The 19,963-nt window shown below is 46.2% G+C and overlaps 1 protein-coding gene and 1 pseudogene across 1 annotated transcript; one reads left to right on the forward strand and one right to left on the reverse strand.

The window, feature by feature from the left end:
* Positions 1–9,065: 9,065 nt before the first annotated feature.
* On the reverse strand, positions 9,066–13,099 carry LOC123087843 (non-specific phospholipase C1). Its single transcript, XM_044509960.1, has 3 exons — positions 11,876–13,099; positions 10,040–10,216; positions 9,066–9,744 (listed from the first exon to the last, which is right to left on the reverse strand). The coding sequence occupies exons 1-3, from the start codon at positions 13,002–13,004 to the stop codon at positions 9,428–9,430; spliced, it is 1,623 nt and encodes a 540-aa protein (XP_044365895.1). The 5' UTR covers positions 13,005–13,099; the 3' UTR covers positions 9,066–9,427.
* Positions 13,100–19,610: 6,511 nt separating this feature from the next.
* On the forward strand, positions 19,611–19,749 carry LOC123088939 (uncharacterized; annotated as a pseudogene).
* The last annotated feature ends 214 nt before the right edge of the window (positions 19,750–19,963 follow it).

A 19,963-nucleotide genomic window follows, 5' to 3' on the forward strand; every position in this document is an offset into this window, starting at 1 on the left:
CACTGAAATTGGTGTCTCAAAAGGGTTATCAATTATTGATTTTCTCAAGGGCTATAGGCCACCGGGTTACAAAAATTCCGGCTTACAATGAATGCGCATTAAGTCATCATCGGCCAAGAGCCGCCAGGTATTAAAACTCCGGATCTACTTGTCAACCGATGAGGTATTCAAATCTTTAATAGCCAAAACTGGCTGGATTTTCATGATGATATTGAATGATTGAGGTTTTCCTACTGGATTATATTATTCAAATCTTGAATAGCCAACATGGCTGGATTTCTATTGTGATTATCAATAACCAGTGTAATGATTGAGGTTTTCAAAGTCGCTTTAGCACAACGGCTATTATTTTTATCAATGGGCATGATTTATTTTGCAATGAAGGAAATAGTCCCGAGTCGCTGCAGGCTTACGACCCGGCACTTGGGGGCTACATTGTTCAAATCGAGATTACATCGAATATACAAGTCCATATCACTGCCAGTATGCACCATGACACTTGGGGGCTAATGCAAAATCATTTTTTGCTCAACTTGTTAAAGACCCGACTCATCACATTTTAAATGAGCCGGCCCTTGGGGGCTACCAATTGCTCCTGTCGGAAATTCAAGGTACACAAGCCTTAATCCATTATATTGAAAGATCCATTACTCAGTTGATAGAGTACAAAGCTCTTAACCTTGTGGACGTGGGTTCAAGCCCCGTGGTGGAGATTACATCATTTGATGGTATTATCAATGAATCATATACAAAGTCCCAGCTCAGTAATATCTTATTGAGCCGGCCCTTGGGGGCTACACGTTGTTGCTCAAATTTACATGATCATATTTACAAAGTTCCTGCTCATTATTGCATAATGACCCGACACTTGGGGGCTACAGGTGATATGCATATAAGGGAGGAATAACTTCAAATTATCAGTTTTGAGTAAATCAGATTGACCCGGCGTCACCAATAACTATGACCCAGCGTCGGCAACAATTATGACCCGGTACTATCAATATTTACAAACCGAATATTTTGGCAATGATAAACCGGCAAGTTCCATAAACCGGTTGAAAGTCAGATGAGTTTTTTCAAAACCAATATTTTTTAAGCCGACGCTTTGGAAGCCGATTCAAGTGGATTATATTTATTACAATATTTCTCTATAAGATACCAATTTCTGCAAATTGGCTCTGAAGCTGGCCTATTGACCCGGATTTCTCAAAAGAAGTATCTGGATTTTTGTATTGGCAAGGTTTGGACATATCTGTTAAAAGAGATTTGCTATAAGATCTTTGAGTATGCATCCAGGAGGAAATGACAAGGACTTAAAGATGATCAGGTGCCGGTTCAGGAAAATATTTAACCCTGAGCACAACCTATCAAGTTTGTTCTTGTGTTTATTTTATAGGATCAGTTTAACATGGATAAATCCAAATTAAACTGGGGGCTAATGTCGGGGATATACCCCGCGGTATGACTCGGCCGGAATCATGATCGGGCCGGGCTTGGCGACTCACCAGAGACCTGGTAGAGCTTGGCGACTCACTGGTGATCCGCCCAGACATGGCGGTTTACATGTAACCCGCCTGGACATTGTGACTCACTGGAGACCCGGCGGGCGGATCAGACGGACGACAAGGCCCAAGGCCCAGCAGGCCGGCTTATACTCTGGTGGGCCGGCTTAAGAGGAAAGGGATGACGAATATTTCCTTTACGAGGAAGCAAGACCCGGACTTGTATTCAACTTGTGAGAAAGCATAGACTAGTCCTAGTCCTACTAGGACTCCATATGTAACCCGCCCCTTCAACATATATAAGGAGGGGCAGGGCTCCCCAAAGAGGGAGAGAAAAATAATCTTTAGGGCTAGACATAAAGAGCCGGCCTACCGACGACTCCCTCATGATCATAATGAGACCCAGCGACAAACAACATGTAGGGTTATTACCGGATGATGTTTTCCGGGGCCCGAAGCTGTCTAAACTCTTGTCTTGTGTCGCGTCTCTCGATTCCGCTCAACCCCTGTCAAGCTACCACATAGATGTGTTGGCCTCGCGACTAAGTCCTAACACTAAGGACATCTGCCGTGACAATTCCACGACACACACTGTAATTTTTATTTCCTTTTTTTAAAGATTGACTACTCTTTTTAAATTTATGAGGTTGACACCGTAATAACGGCAAGAAAAATATACATTCTGTAGACATGATAACTTAAGTAGAAAGACCGCAATAAAATTAAACAAGGAGGGGAGTTGTTTAAAAATATACCCCGATAACTTTACGTGAAAAGAACATCATAATATATGAACCGTGTACATGATAATTTATGTACAAACATCACAATAACATTGACCAAGGGACAAATTTTATTTACAAATATACTCCTGGTAACTTCTGCGTGAATAGCTTGGTAAAACAGGAAACACCGACTTGGTAACTTGGGTGCAAACACAATCGTAACTTTTTCCAAAGAAGGAAAAATTGTTGAAAAATATACCTCGATAACTTACAAGAAAATACAACGGTAATATACGAATCATATACCCGATAACTTACATACAAACACCGCGATAACTTTGACTAAAGGGCAAAAAAGTTATCGAAAAACATACCCGTGATAACTTAAGTGAAAATAGCACGGTTATATATGAACTGCAAAACCCGATAACTTACGTACAAATACCATGATAAGTTTGATTCAAGTGGATGAATTGTTGAAAATATACCTCGGGAACTCATGTGTAAATAGCACAGTAATAGTCTTGATTTGGGGAAGAGTAGTAAAAAGTGGTCGAAAAATACACGTGGTAACTTTTTGTATATAAATAGCATATAAATTACGCACCACAATCTTGATAATTTAGGTCCAAACACCGCGGTAAATTTGATCTAGAGAAAAAAAATTGTTGAAAAGATACCCCCGGTAACTTCTGTGTAAATGGCATAGTAATATACCCATCGCATACCTGATAATTTACGTACAAATACCATGGTAATATTCACTCGGTTGGGAAATTGTTAAAAACATACCCCCATAAATTTTGTGTAAATAACATGGTTACATACGCATCACATACCTACGTACAAACACCATGGTAACCTTGATCAAGCGGAAAAAACATTATAAACATACCCCCCTCCCCGCGGTAACTTATATGAAAACATCATGGTAATATACGAACCACAGACATAAAAACAATATGATAATATAAGAACCGCAAGCCCGATAACTTATATGAATAAAGCATGGTAATATATGAACTGCAGGGTCGGCGAACCTTTTTTATGCCTTCGATAACTTATGTGGAAATAGCACGGTAACTTGCATATAATGGACATGGTAACTTATGTAGCCTAGGCGTGATAAATTTTGGCTGAAAAAAGTCATCAAAACATGCCAACATGGAATCTAGTTTCGAAGATCTCATCACGACGAATCTTTTATGTAAAAACGGTTTTACATCGGACCAATGGTTTGAGCTACAAAACATTTTAAATGTTTAGAATAAAGAGAATCTAGAATGACATCAGCTTTTTTGTCTCTAGTGTATGCATATAATTAGAAGGAGAAATGCACGTGAAAGAAGAAAGAATGCTAATGTATGCATGTATTTGAAGTGAAGGAAGTAGAGGTGTGACAGTTTTGCTTATATGGCACACATGTGCCAAATATCAAAGTTTACATTAGTTTTCAAGGCCAGGACATCAACCGAATGCCCTTCTCTAAGGCTAGCCTGCTTAGGCATAGAACACAAGGTTTCTCAGGCCATTCCATGCACTGAATTTTTTCAGGCACAATGACGAGGTCACGAACCAAACAAGCCCAAGATTTTTATGACCCTTTTTTTTGAGAAACCGCATGCTAGGGCAGGGGTTCCTGCATTTTATTAAAAAAATGGACCCAAAAACCAAACATTCTCGGTTAATTAGGGAAAACGGAATGAAAACCTAAAAAGGACAAAAGAAAATCAGGGAAGTCATGTAAAGCAAAACAAGGAAGTCATGTAAATACAAGGTCCTTATGTAAATAGGACGAAGGGAATATATTTTTAATATATATGATTTATTTTTTCAATATATTATTTATCCGCAAAAACTGGTAAAACACATATAGAGAACAATATGGATAATTAGAATGTGTTGCTTCAAAATATGGCATTTAGATTTGGTGGCTATGCGGGAAGTTCCTTTTTTACGAACTAATATGGCATTTAGGATTAATTTCATCTCAATGTTAGTTTCCCTCCATTATTTTCTTGTGCATGGTTCATGTATTCTTGTATGTGCTGTATACAAATTTTTTTGGTGCTGCTTGCAGAGTGCTTTGTGATGTTTTATTTTCAGTAATGATATTTTGATTATTGTATGACCTGCATTTTACAAGTAATCATCGCCATGACCTGCATTACAACCAGCCATAACAAGCATTTGCTAGTTAATTTATTATTGTTTGCATTGCAACCAGCCATAGACATGAATTTTATAGCTGAGATGACGTCATGTGCTTGAGGTGGGAAGTAATATAGTGCATGTGTATTATGCTCTATGTAATTAGGTAAGATTTGAGTATGTTTGAGGTTTGTCTCGGAGAAGGTTCCCTGCTGTGTTAAGTCTGTTATGCCATCTATTTTGTAGCTCTACTAGGTCGTCTTCTTCTACTCCCTCCCGTCATTTTTGTTCCGCGTATTATATTTGTGCCAAGTCAAACTTTGCAAAGTTTGATCAAATTTATATTAAAAAATATCAACATCTATAATACCAAATATATATATATATATATATATATATATATATATATATATATATATATATATATGTTGATTTGGCATTGTGAATGTTAATACATTTTTCTATAAACTTGGTCAAAATAGAGATACTTTGACTTCGGACAAAACTTATATGCGAACTGGGAAAGACCGAAGGGTGTATGCTTCTGAAGGTGCTTCTCTTTCTTTTTTCTGTAGACACATATTTCGACTAAACTTGCAAGTATCAGTAGTGAATGTTGGATTTTAAAGTGTATTAACGCTGCTTTTATTTCTAGTACTTTTTTTTATACCTCGTGCTGAACTTTTTCCTCAGTCTCTTTAATAAACGAAAATACTAACGCGTACACGTGTGGCAGTTTTGTAACTCGCTCACACGCATGGATCACCTTCCAGTCGAGTTTGCACGAATCTTGATACATTGAGGCGGATTTTGCGTGCCACGTAGAACGGGGCTGGTGTGTGGGCGTTGGAGAGTTCGCCCGCACGTCACGCAACACGCGGTTTGCCAGCTGCACTGTGTGGGTGAACTAGTTTCTGCCCACACAACCACCACCTAGTCCATGCCCGTGTGGGCGAACTGCTTTTCGCCCACACGACACTCGTAGGTTGTTGGATGGCAACTGCAGTTACGGGTACGTGGCAACTAGGTAAACACACATGGCAACTATGATTTGTTGCTAGACGGCAAATACAGTTGCGCGTACGTGGCAATCAGATAAACACACATGGCAACTATGGTTGGACCACACGCGACAACTAGATAAACACACATGACAACTACTGACTGACCATATGTGGCAAGTAGTTAATCACACACAGTAACTATGGTTTGATTACACGCGGCAACTACCATAAATTAGACATGACAACTATAGTCAACCAAAACAGATAAAGTTGTCATGCTTTTATAACTACATTTGCCATTTCGAATAACTACATCCGCCATTCCGGATGGTAACTAAATCGTCATCCCGCAAGGTACCTAACCTAGTTACGGCAGGACGTGTGGTCATTTTTACTTCATGCCACACGCTCAGAGAGAAGATGAGTAGTACTTGTTGGCGTGTGGCACGAAGTAGTTTAATCCACACATGTGGGCAATTCTAATATTCGCCCACACACAACCTGTGTGGGCTGTCTGCTCGTGCCACACACGGTGTGTGGGCGGATGTCTAGTATGCCACACGTGTGGACGTTATTGACGTCCTTAATAAACGATATTGTCTTTTCCCGTAGCAAATTCTTCAGGGAAATCAGGTTGTGGTGTATGCAGCTACCAATAAAACATTACTTTGTTCGTTATAAAGGATAAACTGTAATCTGAACACACCTAGCAAGCTGCCTATCTGCTTCGTTTGCGCGTGTGTATGGTTGACCTGGAGCTAAGCTAGTTAAACTAATATGGAGTATTGCCCTGAGCTGTTGCTCCTTCCTTCCTTGCATCATCCGGTACGTAAAGCCTAGCCTGAAATGTTTTACTAATCCAACAATAATATTCACTGTCCAAGCCGAAGTTAGTAGTTAATTAAGCATTTAGCATCGAACTCGCGTGTTAAATGCGGCTCAAATATGAAGCCATGCGCAGAGCATGCTCCGTCCAGGAAGAAGCAGAATCCACAGATGAACTAACTAAACTACCTCGTATAGGTGTGAATTGTAGTCGCTCTCTGTTTGAATGAATGATTGATGTCCCCCAATCTTAACCTTATGCTGGCACTACTATTAATTAACTAGTGTCATTTGACATGCATACGTCTGCTGGCTGCTACATGCATATTATACACTGACTCAGTTCCGAAACAGACGACAAAGGCTTGCGAACAAATTTCTGTACCCACCAAAGTTCAAGTGCAAGACTTGACATTGGTGCTTGATTTTTTCCGAATTTATTTCAGTCTTCCGGCGATGTTCGTCCAGTGAGCGGAGACGTTTCCGTCAACTGTGAAACGCCTGTGGTGACTTCGTAAAATTTTAAGATGCTATGTTGGTTCAGTCTCTTAGAGGTGCTCATAGAGATAGCATGTGCATGTGTGCGTTCATATAGATGAGTGTATGCTCATGTATGTGAGAGACTTTGATTGTATTGTGTTAACAAAAACTTCTCTACAGTTAAAGTTAATTAATACCTAAATGGTTTACTAGGTCGGCTAGGTGGAAATGATGTCATTAGATATTACAACTTTGCACTAAAGTTGTATTAAAATTGTGTCATTTTAATTTGGATCCGAGGGAGTAATGATTTGATTCCCTCTATGCCGTACATATATATTATCATATACAAAACGTAGCGATCAATTCCAATAGTATACAGAGGTGGTAAAACACAACGAGGAATCGCGCACGAAACACATCGATAATTTAAAGTAATATACTACCAACAACTTCCTCCATACGGAGGAAAGGACACTAGCATCTCCCCATCTCTGACCCTTTCTCGTGCACGCAGAATCGTTGGCAGCCATGCACAAACAGGTCCAAGTTGGGCTCACCATTCCTTTTGCCATCCCGCTCAACCACGGCGACGCCCCTATATAAGCAAGCATTTATGCCGCCGTGAGCACACACAAACTAAATCCGCTTGCAAAGACAACCTACCAACAGATAGTCAGAGACACAACACACATACGCCATGTCGTCGTCGTCGTCCAAGCCGAAGAGAGCAGGTGGCCTCCAGGGCGCCAGGCCGCAGCCGCTGAGCCTGCCGTCCAAGAAACCACGCGTTGGCGGCCACGCCGGATCAGCTGGGGCAGGGCCCGTGATCGTCTACGAGCGCACGCCGAGGGTCGTCCACGCCGACCCGCACGACTTCATGGCCGTCGTGCAGAGGCTCACGGGCAAGCAGCGGTCACCAGAGGCGGCGTCCGGTGCTAGGGACGGCAGGGCCTCGACGTCGACGGCCGCGGACGCTTTGGTGCTCACGCTTGGCCAGCAGCGGCGTGCGCCGTGTCGTCATGATCATCCCGCACCTTCTGCTTCCCCGGGTACTGCATCGTCGACATCGCCGCTGTCCCCGAGCAGCTTCTTCCTCTCCCCGGCCACCGTGCAGGCGATACGAGACCTCATCAGCTGAGACACTGCTTTAAATTGTTCCAGTCAGCTTGTCAAAATTGTAGATCGGACCGGGTGATGATCATATATACGCACAGTGCATTTGTGTGACTTGCCTTAGTTCGTTCATCAATTTTCTGTCTCTCCCTCTCCGTCGCCACTGTACAATTCTTATTAACTACTCAATTCATGGATATGTATGCACAAACAGTTCCAAAAGCTGGCTGGCTGTACTAATCTTGAAGCCGCTGGGTGGCTGCATGCATGCACAAAAAGTTCACCGATTCAAGTTTTAAGATAAAAATGGAAAAGCATGGGAGGTTGGGGAGGGTGACGCATGCAACTCTTCCAAAAGCTGGCGTGCATGACCCCAATGCAACGATTAAAAGTTAATGGCATATATAAGAGCATCTACAATCGGACTTGGCAAATTCGTCTCCTCAAACGCCCGCGGACACTGGCCGGGCACCCTTCAAATGATGTAATCCACTTTCGGACACCTTAACTATCATATCTTAAATCCATGCAAAAATTGTTTCGCCAGGTCAGCACGTATGTATCAAGTAAAATGCTCACACACATTCAAAAAATTGTTTTGCCATGTCCATATTTTGTAATATGTCCTGCCATGCGTGAAACATGTTTACGTATGCCAGATACAGTAAAATTTAGTAGCAGATGGATGTCGGCTTGGGCTCTAGCACATCCTCTTGCAGTAGCACTTGCTCTGGCATGTAGCACATCCTCTTGCAGTAGCCTGAAGATAGCTCTTCGGTCAGGGCGAGGCCGAAGAGTGCCCAGCGGCCCAGAACGGACACACCTTGGCCCAAGCGTGACCGAAGACCGAACTTCGGTCTAAGAGCAGCCGAAAAGTGCCTCTTCGGCCTGAGCGAGGCCAATGGGCTAATGTTTTTGAAATCTCCAAATTAGGTCATATATTTTCAGAATTTGTAAAAATAATGATAATACTTTAAAAAAAGATTCGATACACTCTCCTCTATTGTGAAAGAATACCAACACAAGTGCCTGTCAGTGTTACTGATCAGCCTGGGCGCAACAAAACAGTAGTTTTCATCGAACGATGTCGAGACGCGGGGCTGGAAGCGATGAGTATAAATCAGTAGTTTTCAGTAATATCACCTCATCAACAAGAACTGAGAACCGAAGGAGATGGGCAACACCGAGATGCGGTATTGGAGACAACTGAAGTGAAAGACATTCAGGAGATAGATGCAAACAGTGGCCAAATCCGACAATCCTTCATACAAATACAATACTCCTTAAAAGTGCAGTTCAACTGCTTTCCAGGCAGGTACAGAAGAGCTGAATAGGTACAATTTCCCAACTATGGATTATACAAATACCAGTTGTGCAGCTTATCCACAAGGGGACGTTGGCATGCATCTGGTAAATCGTTGGGCGATACTCCTGAGCTGATATCCCAGCGTAAACCACGAGGGTCCGCTGAAGTAAGCTTCGGATACGAAGTATCATGGCGTATATGTACAAAAAGAACATGTGTAAGACCTAATATTCATCGCATAAATGCCACCATACTCTTGCAGCAGATGTAGCGCTAATCGTGATGCAGAATCTGTTCACAGGATCCAGAGCTGTTCCATCAGAGTTCTGATGACATGCCAGTGGACATTGCGGCTCTGCTAGTGAGCGCGGGCCTCATTGTCACCAGAGCAGATTCGTTTGCACCTGCCCTAAGGGCGATCCTTCCGGCTTCCAGGAATCGGGAGACGGCATCCTCTGCATAGCGGTTTGCTTCGCCTACACTCATCGTCTTGCCAATATCCGGATAGCTGTTGAGTACATGGTCACCGTTGAGCTGAGAGGCAAGTTGAATCAACTCCACTTGGAACTCCGATAGAGATTTATCTTCATTAGCACCGAACGGTCGCAGAGACTTTGTAACCTCTGGGAGTTTCTCTGTTTCAGATAAAATTAATATATGTGAATTAGGATGCAAATAGAATCAGCCATTTATATCCACAAAGGCACAAATCCACATTGAAAAGCAATCGTGAACATTGTTAGCCCCAATATGTACTTTTCTTTATGAACATTCACTAACCATGGCTGGCATAATGGCAATAAAATGACAACTACTCCCTCCGTTCCAAAATAGATGACCTAACTTTGTACACTATTTTGGAACGGAGGGAGTATGTCATAACTCAAACATATTAGTGTAGTAACATGCTGAACTACAAAAATTATTTACCTGGACAATCAGTTCTTGGTGTCTTTCGAACTTTGAGGTAGCTCTCAAAGGTCCCAGCCCATGAATCCCTCTTTGTCAGGTAGTTAGCACGTAAATTAAATAGCTTCTTTACTGTCGCAGGGATGGATGAATGCTCATATTGTGAGGTTTCCTCAGGACCATTTGGTTCATGGATCACTGCACAAAAGTCAAAGCAAGGTGCTTAGTACTAAGATATTGATATATGAAGCAAGTCGCAAAAGGTAAAAGGAGCAATTTCAAGATGGAGAGGTTAAGTTACTGGCCAAGTTCCAAGTTTTGTCTACTTAATAGAAGGGTAAACGGGAAGCAAAGATGGCATTAGAATGAAACAAGAAAGCAAGTCCACCTCTTGACGACAAAGTCTGTAAACTGCTACTTATCCTCGAAAGGCCATTGGCCGAACTTAATTAGATAGAAAAGAGAGTACAGCAAGGACAGTCTAGGAAACTTAGACTGAACCCAGAGTTTACAAACAGCCCTGCCAAGTGTCGGCCTCCAAAAAACAGAGGCGCCCCTGCTACAGCAACGATCTCGGACCACCCAGGCGAGGGCCGGTCTTGCAAAACATGAACACCCCCACAACAGCTAGGTTGGCAGATCAACGATGCATCCGGCGGCCCTCCACATGGCCACATCTTCTACTACCCGCTCCAGAACGCCGGACGGCGGAGCTGCCACCTGGTCAAAGATCCTGGAGTTTCTTTCTTTCCATATCCTCCAATGCATCAAGATCACCACCGTGTCAAAATTCCTTCGGATGTGCTTGGGAATGACAGCCCTAGTCTGCAACCACCACTCCCGAGTGGAGGCAAAGGTGTTATCGGGGATAAGGAAATCGGCGCCGGTCCAAGATCTGAAGCGCGCCCAGACTTGTTGTGTAAACTGCTACTTATCCACCGTCCCAATCAAAATAAAACACAGGTAAACAATCAAAAGCCAGTAAATTCCTCATATTCCTGTAGCAGCATAATTTCCAAATGGAGTCTTTAAGCAACTTGTTGAAGTTCCAGGATTTGTCAAATTAATAAAAGGGCAAATAGGAACCAAAGATGGTGTTAGAATGAAATAGGCAAATAGCAAGCAAGTCCACCTCTTGATGACAAGAACCAAAAAACTGCTAGTTGTCCAACTACATGTCCACATGGATACTTGCCGGCATGCAGGAGGATGTTTGCAGCTTATCATCAGTAAGATGTAGTGAAAAATTGAGCGTACGCCTAGGCACGCAGAGGCCTACCGCTTCGCTTTTGGAGTAAGCATTGGAAAAAGTGCTTGGACGCCTAGGGTTAGACAAAGGAGAGCAGGATGAGAAAAACAGAGGAGAGCAAGGCTTGTGCAGCCAGATAGATGTGGGGCTTTGTTCCCCGACCTCGCCGCTGCCAGCTTTGTTCCCCTTCCCTTGACCTCTAGCTCTTCCTCATATCTCCTTCGTAAACATGCTTGCGCTTTTAGGCTTAATATACATGACTTACATGCTATGAGAATTGTTTTTTTTTGGGTACCCTTGTTTAAAACGCAGAGGCCGTCTCAGGTCATCGATATGTATTACTAGAAACAAGCTCACCGCATGCTTGTATACCAAGAGAATGCTTCTATGCGGAATCAACAACAAATTCATGCTAACATCGTTCAGTTAATCTTCCTATAAAAAACACAGCACAAGCTAATATTTGCAAGCCGTCATCCCTACTGCAGGACTGCTAGAGTTGATGAATAAATAAAATTTACTTATAGACACTACAAACTCGAAGATAAAGGGCAGCAAAACTAGATGGACAGAAATAACAAAAACATCTTATCAGAAGTAGTACTCACCGGTGCCCTTCTCAACCCAGGGCGAGATGAGGAAGCTGGGCACGCGCACCCCGAGCCGATCAAACTTGAAGTAGTAAGGGTCAGGGCCAATGATCCCATCAGGCTGAGGCACTTTGACAGGCGTGGGAACATGGTCATAGAAGCCACCATGCTCATCATAGGTGATGATGAGAGCCGTCTCGTTCCACTGCGGGCTCGCCCGCAGTGTCTCGTAGACCTCCTTGACAAACCTCTGGCCCCTGGCGACGTCGTGCGACGGGTGGTCGTCGTTGGCCGGAAACTCCTTGCAATCGAAGTACCTCTGCTCGATGACGACGTAATTGGGCAGCTTGCCCCTGGCGGCGTCGAGCTTGAACCTGAGGCTGTACTGGTGGAACTTGAGGAGGTGCTTGAGCCTGCGGAGGCTCTGGTAGAAGAGCGTGGCCGGGATGTTCTGGTAGTAGATGCCGAAGGAGAGGCCGTCCTCCTCGAGGCTGTCGAAGATGGTCTTCTGCGGGAAGCCGTTGATGAGGTCCTTGCGGGCGTTGAAGGTGAGGCCGTGGGAGGTGGCGGAGTGGACGAAGAGCCGGTTGGGCTGCGTGGAGGTGGGCACGGACGCGAACCAGCGGTCGAAGACGGCGAACTCGTCGGCGAGCGCGGCGTAGACGGGGACGGAGTCGGGCGCGAAGCCGCTCATGACGTTCTGCGCCATGCCGAGGCCCATGCCGCGCGCGTTCTGCGCGAAGCCCGACATCGGGGGAGGGACTGCCGAGGTGTCGGCGGAGCCGAAGATCTGCTCGCGGATGTCCTCGAAGCCGTGGCCGGGGTCGGAGTCGACGTAGCCGGCCTTGTCGGTGACGAAGATCTCCGGGGAGGAGGGGTCGGACGCGTTGAGGCGGTTGGACTCCTTGCCGGTGAGCCCGTCGATGTCGGGGCGGCCGGCGCGGAGCCAGCCGAGGACGTGGTCGAAGCTGCGGTTCTCCATGACCACCACCACCACCGTCTTGACCGGGGAGTGGATCTCGCGCTTCTTGCGGCGCCGCTTCACGCGCGGGCCGTGGTGGCCCCCGCCATCCAGGCAGTGCGCCGAGACCATCAGGGCCAGCAGGAGGAGGCCAGCGAGGAGGCGCCGCTCTCCGGCGGCGGCCATGGCGCCGGAGCCGGTCAGTGGCGGCGGCGGCGGCGAGGGGGGGGGTTGGTGTTCGGCGAGTGGTTCCCCTTTTAATTTCAACTGGGCTTCGCTTTCGCTCTCGGGGCCGGGAAGGTGGTTAGGCTGTTGGAGGGTGAAGCTGACTGGTGGGTCCACGTTCGGTGATGAAGTGGGGGCCCGGTGTCATTTGCGGTAAGCTTATCTTCTGTTCGGTGGGTCGAAGCATACATACGCTGTCAGCGCCGGGCCCACACTCGCGGGATGACTGGTGGGGACAGGGCATGTGGGCCCGCGATGGCAGTGTCGGAGGTGGGTCGTCGCTTCGTTTATCCACATGTGCTCTTCTTATAAAAAAAATCTCGTTTAGCTAATGTGAATGGATATGCTACAAGAATCTGCAGATCTTTTTTCTTGTCATCGGCTGCATGTGGAATTGTGGACAGCGCTGCGGCCACACGATTGGAAGCCCTGGCCAACTGTTACAAGTGTACATTACAGTCATTCTTCTTTAAAAGAGGTTTCAATCTATTTCGCTTTTATCAAGACAGTACACAGGACACCAGAAATTTCATCCACGTTTGTAGACCACCTAGCAACGATCAGAAGCATTAGGGCGAGCCGGAGGTGTGTCGCCGTCACCACCCCTTCCCCACTGAAGCCAATCAGAGTTTGTTGTAGTAGACGGTCGGGAAGTTATCGTGCTATGATCATAAAAGACCAATTGGCTAGAGCAATAACTTAAGCAAGACACGAATTTCAACGTGTCGAAATCTCGCATTTAATTTACTTTGAAACTTGTAGCTAGTTCAGGTTTCTGGCTTGCGATTCACAGTAACTAGAATGGTGAAAATGTAATGTACTACAACTCAAGTTAGACTGGCTATAATTTGCGTCATTTTCACGCAAAATTGGGTCCATATATGCTCCTCCGATGACTTGCACTAGAAAATTTGGGTCGCGTTTCCTCGATGAAAGAAAAAGAAATCGGGTCGCTCTAAATATCCATATCGCTATGCCTGCGGTCCAATCGAATAGAAATCATCCAGACGAAGACGGTGGCAATCATGCGCTAATATATGGGCAGTCGGCGCAGGCCGAAAAAGCCATACCGACCCGGCCGACATGTGCATTATGAATTTATGATCTTGTTTGCTTCTTATTAACTTTTGCATGTAAACTTATGCATCTTAACTTTCTGTAATGACGATGATGATGATGTATCTTAGGCTTGGAATCAAGCAAGCAAGGCATGGAAGATCACTCTCGCAAGCAAAGGTTCATGATGACCCAGCACCTTTTAAGTCATTATATTATCATCTTGCAGACGATCATGTAGTTGCCTGCAAATTCATTTTTAAGCCAGAAATATCGAGCCAGTTGGCCAATGGTGATCCTACGTATCAAGCAGAACCGGTTGATTCCCCACAAGCATCTGCCTAGTTAATTGCATTACGCGTGTGCAATGGATGGTGCTCTCGCAGAGTCGACTGTACTACCCTAGTCCATCCACCTCCATATAGCAAGCTAAATTGCGTCCATTGATCCATGGATCGATATCCATCATGCATTTTATAGGCCAAAGTGAAGTCTCTGAATATACACCAGACCCAGGAGCACAAACCAGCGAACTGCATAACGTTCTATATAGTACTCCCTCCGTCCGAAAATACTTGTCGGAGGAATGGATGTATCTAGACGCAATTTAGTTCTAGATACACTCATTTTCATTCATTTCTCCGACAAGTATTTCTGGACGGAGGGAGTATCAAACTACAACAAGAAGTCATATATCGAGGATCCTTGGCCGACCTCGCTCAGCACGACCGTCCCTCACATGGGAATTTTCATCGTTGCCGCTCATACCGACTTCCATTTCGCCCTTCCTATCAGCTGGTTCTTCGTCATGGATTTCCACCCATTGATACTGCTGAACCATGTCCAATCAAAACCCTGACAAATACAGATTATGTGCTTTAGTCTACGTGCTCGGTATCATAGGGGGAGAGGATAATGGAAAATGAGTATGTACGCAAATGGCAAAAATTATCAAAGCAACCTCCAATTACCATGCGGTGAAGCAATGCTGGGCTGTAAAAATTATAAACTAGTACTATCGATTACCTTCTTGACTCCCTCAATGCAGAACTTACTAATTTCCCGTAAATTTAATTGTATCAAGCCTGGGGAAAATGTAGCATCACTTACTAATTTCCCGTAAATTTAATTGTATCACTTGGGAGGAAACATTTCAAAGCAGATTTGCGTGAAACTAGCATTGATTGTACACCTTTTTTTTAGGGAAATTGTACACATTCTAGTAGTATCTCAATTCTCAAGTCATGTTAGCATTAGTTGAAAACATTACGAAGCTCTAAAGGACAATGTGAGAATGTTTTCATAAGGACACACTCCTAGCTGAAAGTGTGAGCGTTTACCTGAAATTGGTCAAGCACTCAAGCTCCAAAAATGAACGATGCCATCTCTTGTACCCGTGATTACAAGTGGAAGACTAGGATGGCAAACAACAGAGACAACTGGAAACATGAAACCTTTTAGCGTTTCGACACACGTCTTTTTCTGGATGTCCCATATCTGATTCATTTGGAAGAAAGAAAGAGTGCACAAATGTTATTTGCGTACTGCATTATTGTAGTGAAAAACGGCATACCTTGGCAGTCATATCCTCAGATCCGGTAACCAAATACTGCCGATCACCACGCATGAAGAAATCTAGGCAGTTCACTTCGTCCGAATGCCCAGACAGAGCACACATAGACCTTGAAGAATCAAGGCTCCTAACCTGACGAACACCAACTATATGAGTTTGCAGTCAGAGGGTGCTTGGATTTTTTTTTTTAGAAAAGGAGGATGATCCCCGGCCTCTGCATGCATCTGGGCCATGCATACGACCACTTTATTAATTATTAACACAAAATCTTACAAAGTCATACAACAGCAAGACTAAAGTCACCTGTAAGCAACAATTGTCGCTACACCTATCCAATTGATGAAGGGGCGCAGATAGTCTGGGCCTAATACCAAACAGACATCGCAGCCAAACCTAAACATCTAAGACCTGAGATCCCAACCAGGACGCCAGCCGGGTATGGGGCACCTACCAGTTCGGCGCACTCCTCAACCTATGAGGCCGCCGCAGCCACCTGCCACAAATCCATCTTCAGAGCTATACTGTTGTATGTACCGTGTCAGGTCTCTCTGCCATCGACGCCACCACGACGCCCGACAGCGTCGTCCTCCTGCGCGAGTCCATCCTCCCACACCGAACTCTGAATCTGCACTGCGCCACGCCGTCAAGATCCGTCGCCATCAGTGTGTAGGATGAAGCACCGCTCCACCAAAGAATCCGTCCTCTGGTTCCTCGATCACGTGTGTACCTCCAAAAATGACGCCCCCAAGGGAGGAACGACACCAGAGCGCCGCCGTCATCCGATCTAGGGTTTCCCTCGGAGGTAGCAGAGAGTGGCCTTGAACTTCTCCACGGCGATGCCTTCAAGAAGGGAACGATGCAGATAGTGCTGCCATCGCCGGCCTTAGCAGAAGCCGAAGGCAAGTTTTCACGCAGATCAGTTCGAAGGAATCCAACTCTCGTGCACGGGCTACCGTCACCACCAGCACCACCAGGCAGACCCTGGAGTACCGTCAGATCAGCGAGCCACCGGCACCACCGCATCCAGATCGCCGGCCACGCAGGGCCGCCGCCATCCCTCGCGCCATCCGGGTCAGAGACGGAGCCGCCGACCGCGCACAGGGACCGCCGTCGCCCGCACACGCCGGAGCGCCGCCGAGGTCCCAGCGCCCGCCACCGCTTGCCGACGCCAACCTCCGCCCGAGCACTGGCGCCACCGTGGAGCCATCAGATCGGGAAGGGAGACGTCGCGCGCCGACCACCCTCGCGGACCTCGCCGCACGCCCGAGCGCCGGCGTCGTCGCGACGCCATCAGATCGGGAGGAGGAGGAGCCCGCGCCTCGCCGCCCCGCGCAGACCACGCCGCCGCCATCGCCGCAGCGCCACCAAAGGGGAGCCCCGCAGACCCGCCGGCGACCCGACCTGCCGCCGAGCCGAGCGCCACCGCGAGGGCCGGCCGTCCCGCGCCGCTCAGGAGCCTCGCGAGGAGGGAGGAAGCCCCGCCGCCGCCGACGCACGCGCGGGCTTTGCCCGGCGGCGTCCCCTGGCGATGGCGAGGGAGAAGGACGGCGAAGGAAGGGAGCGGCGGCGGCGATCTAGGGTTCCGCCCGGGCCACTCGCGGGAGCGGCGCGGGGGACGGGCAATCGACGTTTTAGTCCCATGACTAAAAATAGTGGGACTAAAACTTGCTAGCCTCACCCATGCTTGGATCCAAATACTAAAAAGACTAAAATCAAGTTATTGATCATTTATTATCCTCCAAACCCTCCAATCCAGAACTCACATATGTTAAAGGAGAGGAATTAAATGAGGAGAGAGAGGGCTAATACATATGACTAAAAAAATTTAGCCTTAAAACTAGTCCTGGCCTCTCTTTAGTGAGGGGTGCTTAGAACTTTAGCCTCTAAAAAACAATAGTCTTTTGAATGCAAGCACCCTCTCAGTTGGTCTAGCAGAAAACCAAATTTTGGTCAGCGTAAGGGACAGGTCCGTACTTTTAATGTGTGGTCTCTCGAAGCACTAGCAAAACTGTTGGTGTTCCATGGGTTAAATGCGACCCGTTTTACAGTGTAGGAGTGTTCCGTGAACGCCCGTATGCACTCCCACTCCTTGTCCCAATCCCAAAGCTTTATTTGTGTATCAGATGATGACAACACACAGGGCTTGGTAGGATGAATGTTCATTGATTCAAAGAATCTATCGTGAGCACGGAAACTATGGACTTTCTGCACTTCTGTTTTATAGCTGTACACATGGATGATTCCTTCGTAATATGACCCGGCCAAAAACCATTGATGCCGTTCGATAAATTTAGAGGGTGTTTGGATACGTTTTAGTCTCATGACTAAAAGTAGTGGGACTAAAATTTGTTAGCCTCATCCATGCTTGGATCCAAATACTAAAAAGACTAAAATCAATTTAATGAGCATTTATTATCTTCCAAACCCTTCAATCCAGAACTCGCATGTGTTAAAGGAGAGGAGTTAAATGAGGAGAGAGAGGACTAATTCACATGTTAGTAGGGGTACCCCTGACTAAAAATTTTTAGTCTCAAGACTATTTTTAGCCCCTCTTTAGTTAGGGATGCTTGGAACTTTAGCCTCTTAAAAAAATTATTTAGTCAGACTAAAATAAGTCTCTTGGATCCAAGCACCCTCTTAACAAGACAACCTGCAGTGAGAGTGGTCATCTTGTTCTCTCTTGTTAACATGTCAGTTTTCTATGCAAGATACTTGGTTGTGTCAAAAAGGAAACCAGATATCATATAATGCCTGATGATGCCGTGACTTCAATCAGAGCCAGAAATTTCTGCCAGTAAAGTGAGCCCTTTGTTAGTCCAGTGCAAACAAAAGCATGGTACGTTTGTCAATACAAAATGAGCTTTGGTGATGACCCAGCTAATTTACCCAAAATAAGTGACGGGTTTTCTGGCTGCTCGGAAAGCATTTATTTTAGCATTTTTATCATGGCTTAGGTTGACCATCAACAAACTTAAACCTTTTTTTGACAGAAAATAGACACGATCACCAGTACTAGTTGTATATGTTGAGATGTTAATAGGACTCCAGTACTAACTGCTGCTGCGAGAATACATTAACTTGCCTGTGTATCATAGTCCCATCAACCAACACCTCCATCATAGTGGCCTGTTAAAATCCTGTGGGGAGAAGAAACTTAACAGAGGATAATCACATCCAATGTGTTAGAATATATTGTATGTATATACGGTTGTATATGTATAAAACCGTATATACTCTTGGTGTTGCGTGCGTGATCAACTTTGTAATCTGGTAGTTAGGTTTAAGCTTCGATCCTTATCTTGTAGATAGCTAACTTGAGGATCAAGCCTAACCAACTACCGAATCTTGTAAACCCTAGCTTATGGCTATATATAACACGCAACGCGTCCCTGCTAGGCATACGCTTCAAGCCATCTTTCATGGTATTCAGAGCCTATCTCCTCTAAAGCACATCTCTCGTAGCCATGGCATCCTCAAGCTCCATTGTCGCCGCGCCTGCCCTCATCCCCATAGCCGACCGACTCCATCGCTCCAACTTCCTGGTATGGCGCGCGCAAGCCATGGCAGCCATCCGTGGGGCGCAGCTCGTCTCCTACCTCGATCCAGATCGGGAGCAGCCGGAGCAGAAGCTCCGCGACAAGGACGGCAAGCCCACAGACGCGCCCAACCCTGCATGCGACATCGACAAGGCTCGAGATTCTCAGGTGCTGAGTTTCATCTTCAACTCCATCTCAGCTCCTGTTATGGTTCAGGTTGCACACTGTGACACGGCGGCCGAAGCATGGGCCGCCATCAGGGAGATCTTCATCTCCCAAACTCAGGCGCACGTCGTCAACACCATAATCGCCCTCTCCACCACCAAGAAGGGCAACTCGACGATGTCCGAGTACATCGGGCGCATGAAGGCGCTCGGTGATGAGATGGCCTCGGTGGGCAAGCCGCTCACTGACGACGACATGGTGTCCTACATCCTGGCGGGACTCGACTACGACTATGTGTCCTTCGTCTCCACGATCTGCGCTCGCACCCAGCAGATCAAGGTGAGCGAGCTCTACTCGCAGCTGATCAGCTTTGAAAGCAGGCTGGCCATGTTTGAAGGCGGAGGGCAGTCCTCCCACTCCTCTGCCAACGCCGTGTCTCGCGGCGGACGTGGTGGATCCAACCGCGGTGGTGGCCGCGGTGGCAACGGTGGCCGCAATGGAGGCGGCCGTGGAAATGGAGGCGGCGGATGTGGTCGCGGCGGCGGCCGCTGCAATGAAGGAGGTCGCAACGACTTGCCTGAGGTCTCCTG

This window comes from Triticum aestivum, chromosome 4A, assembly GCF_018294505.1.
Source record: "Triticum aestivum cultivar Chinese Spring chromosome 4A, IWGSC CS RefSeq v2.1, whole genome shotgun sequence".
Taxonomy (NCBI): Eukaryota; Viridiplantae; Streptophyta; class Magnoliopsida; order Poales; family Poaceae; genus Triticum; species Triticum aestivum.

Coding starts and splice junctions, on each gene's coding strand:
- LOC123087843 (XM_044509960.1), bottom strand. CDS start 13,004: ATGGCCGCCGCCGGAGAGCGGCGCCTCCTCGCTGGCCTCCTCCTGCTG. Junction 10,217..11,875: donor CTGGGTTGAGAAGGGCACCG/GTGAGTACTACT, acceptor ACTTTTGTGCAG/TGATCCATGAACCAAATGGT. Junction 9,745..10,039: donor ACCAAGAACTGATTGTCCAG/GTAAATAATTTT, acceptor TATCTGAAACAG/AGAAACTCCCAGAGGTTACA.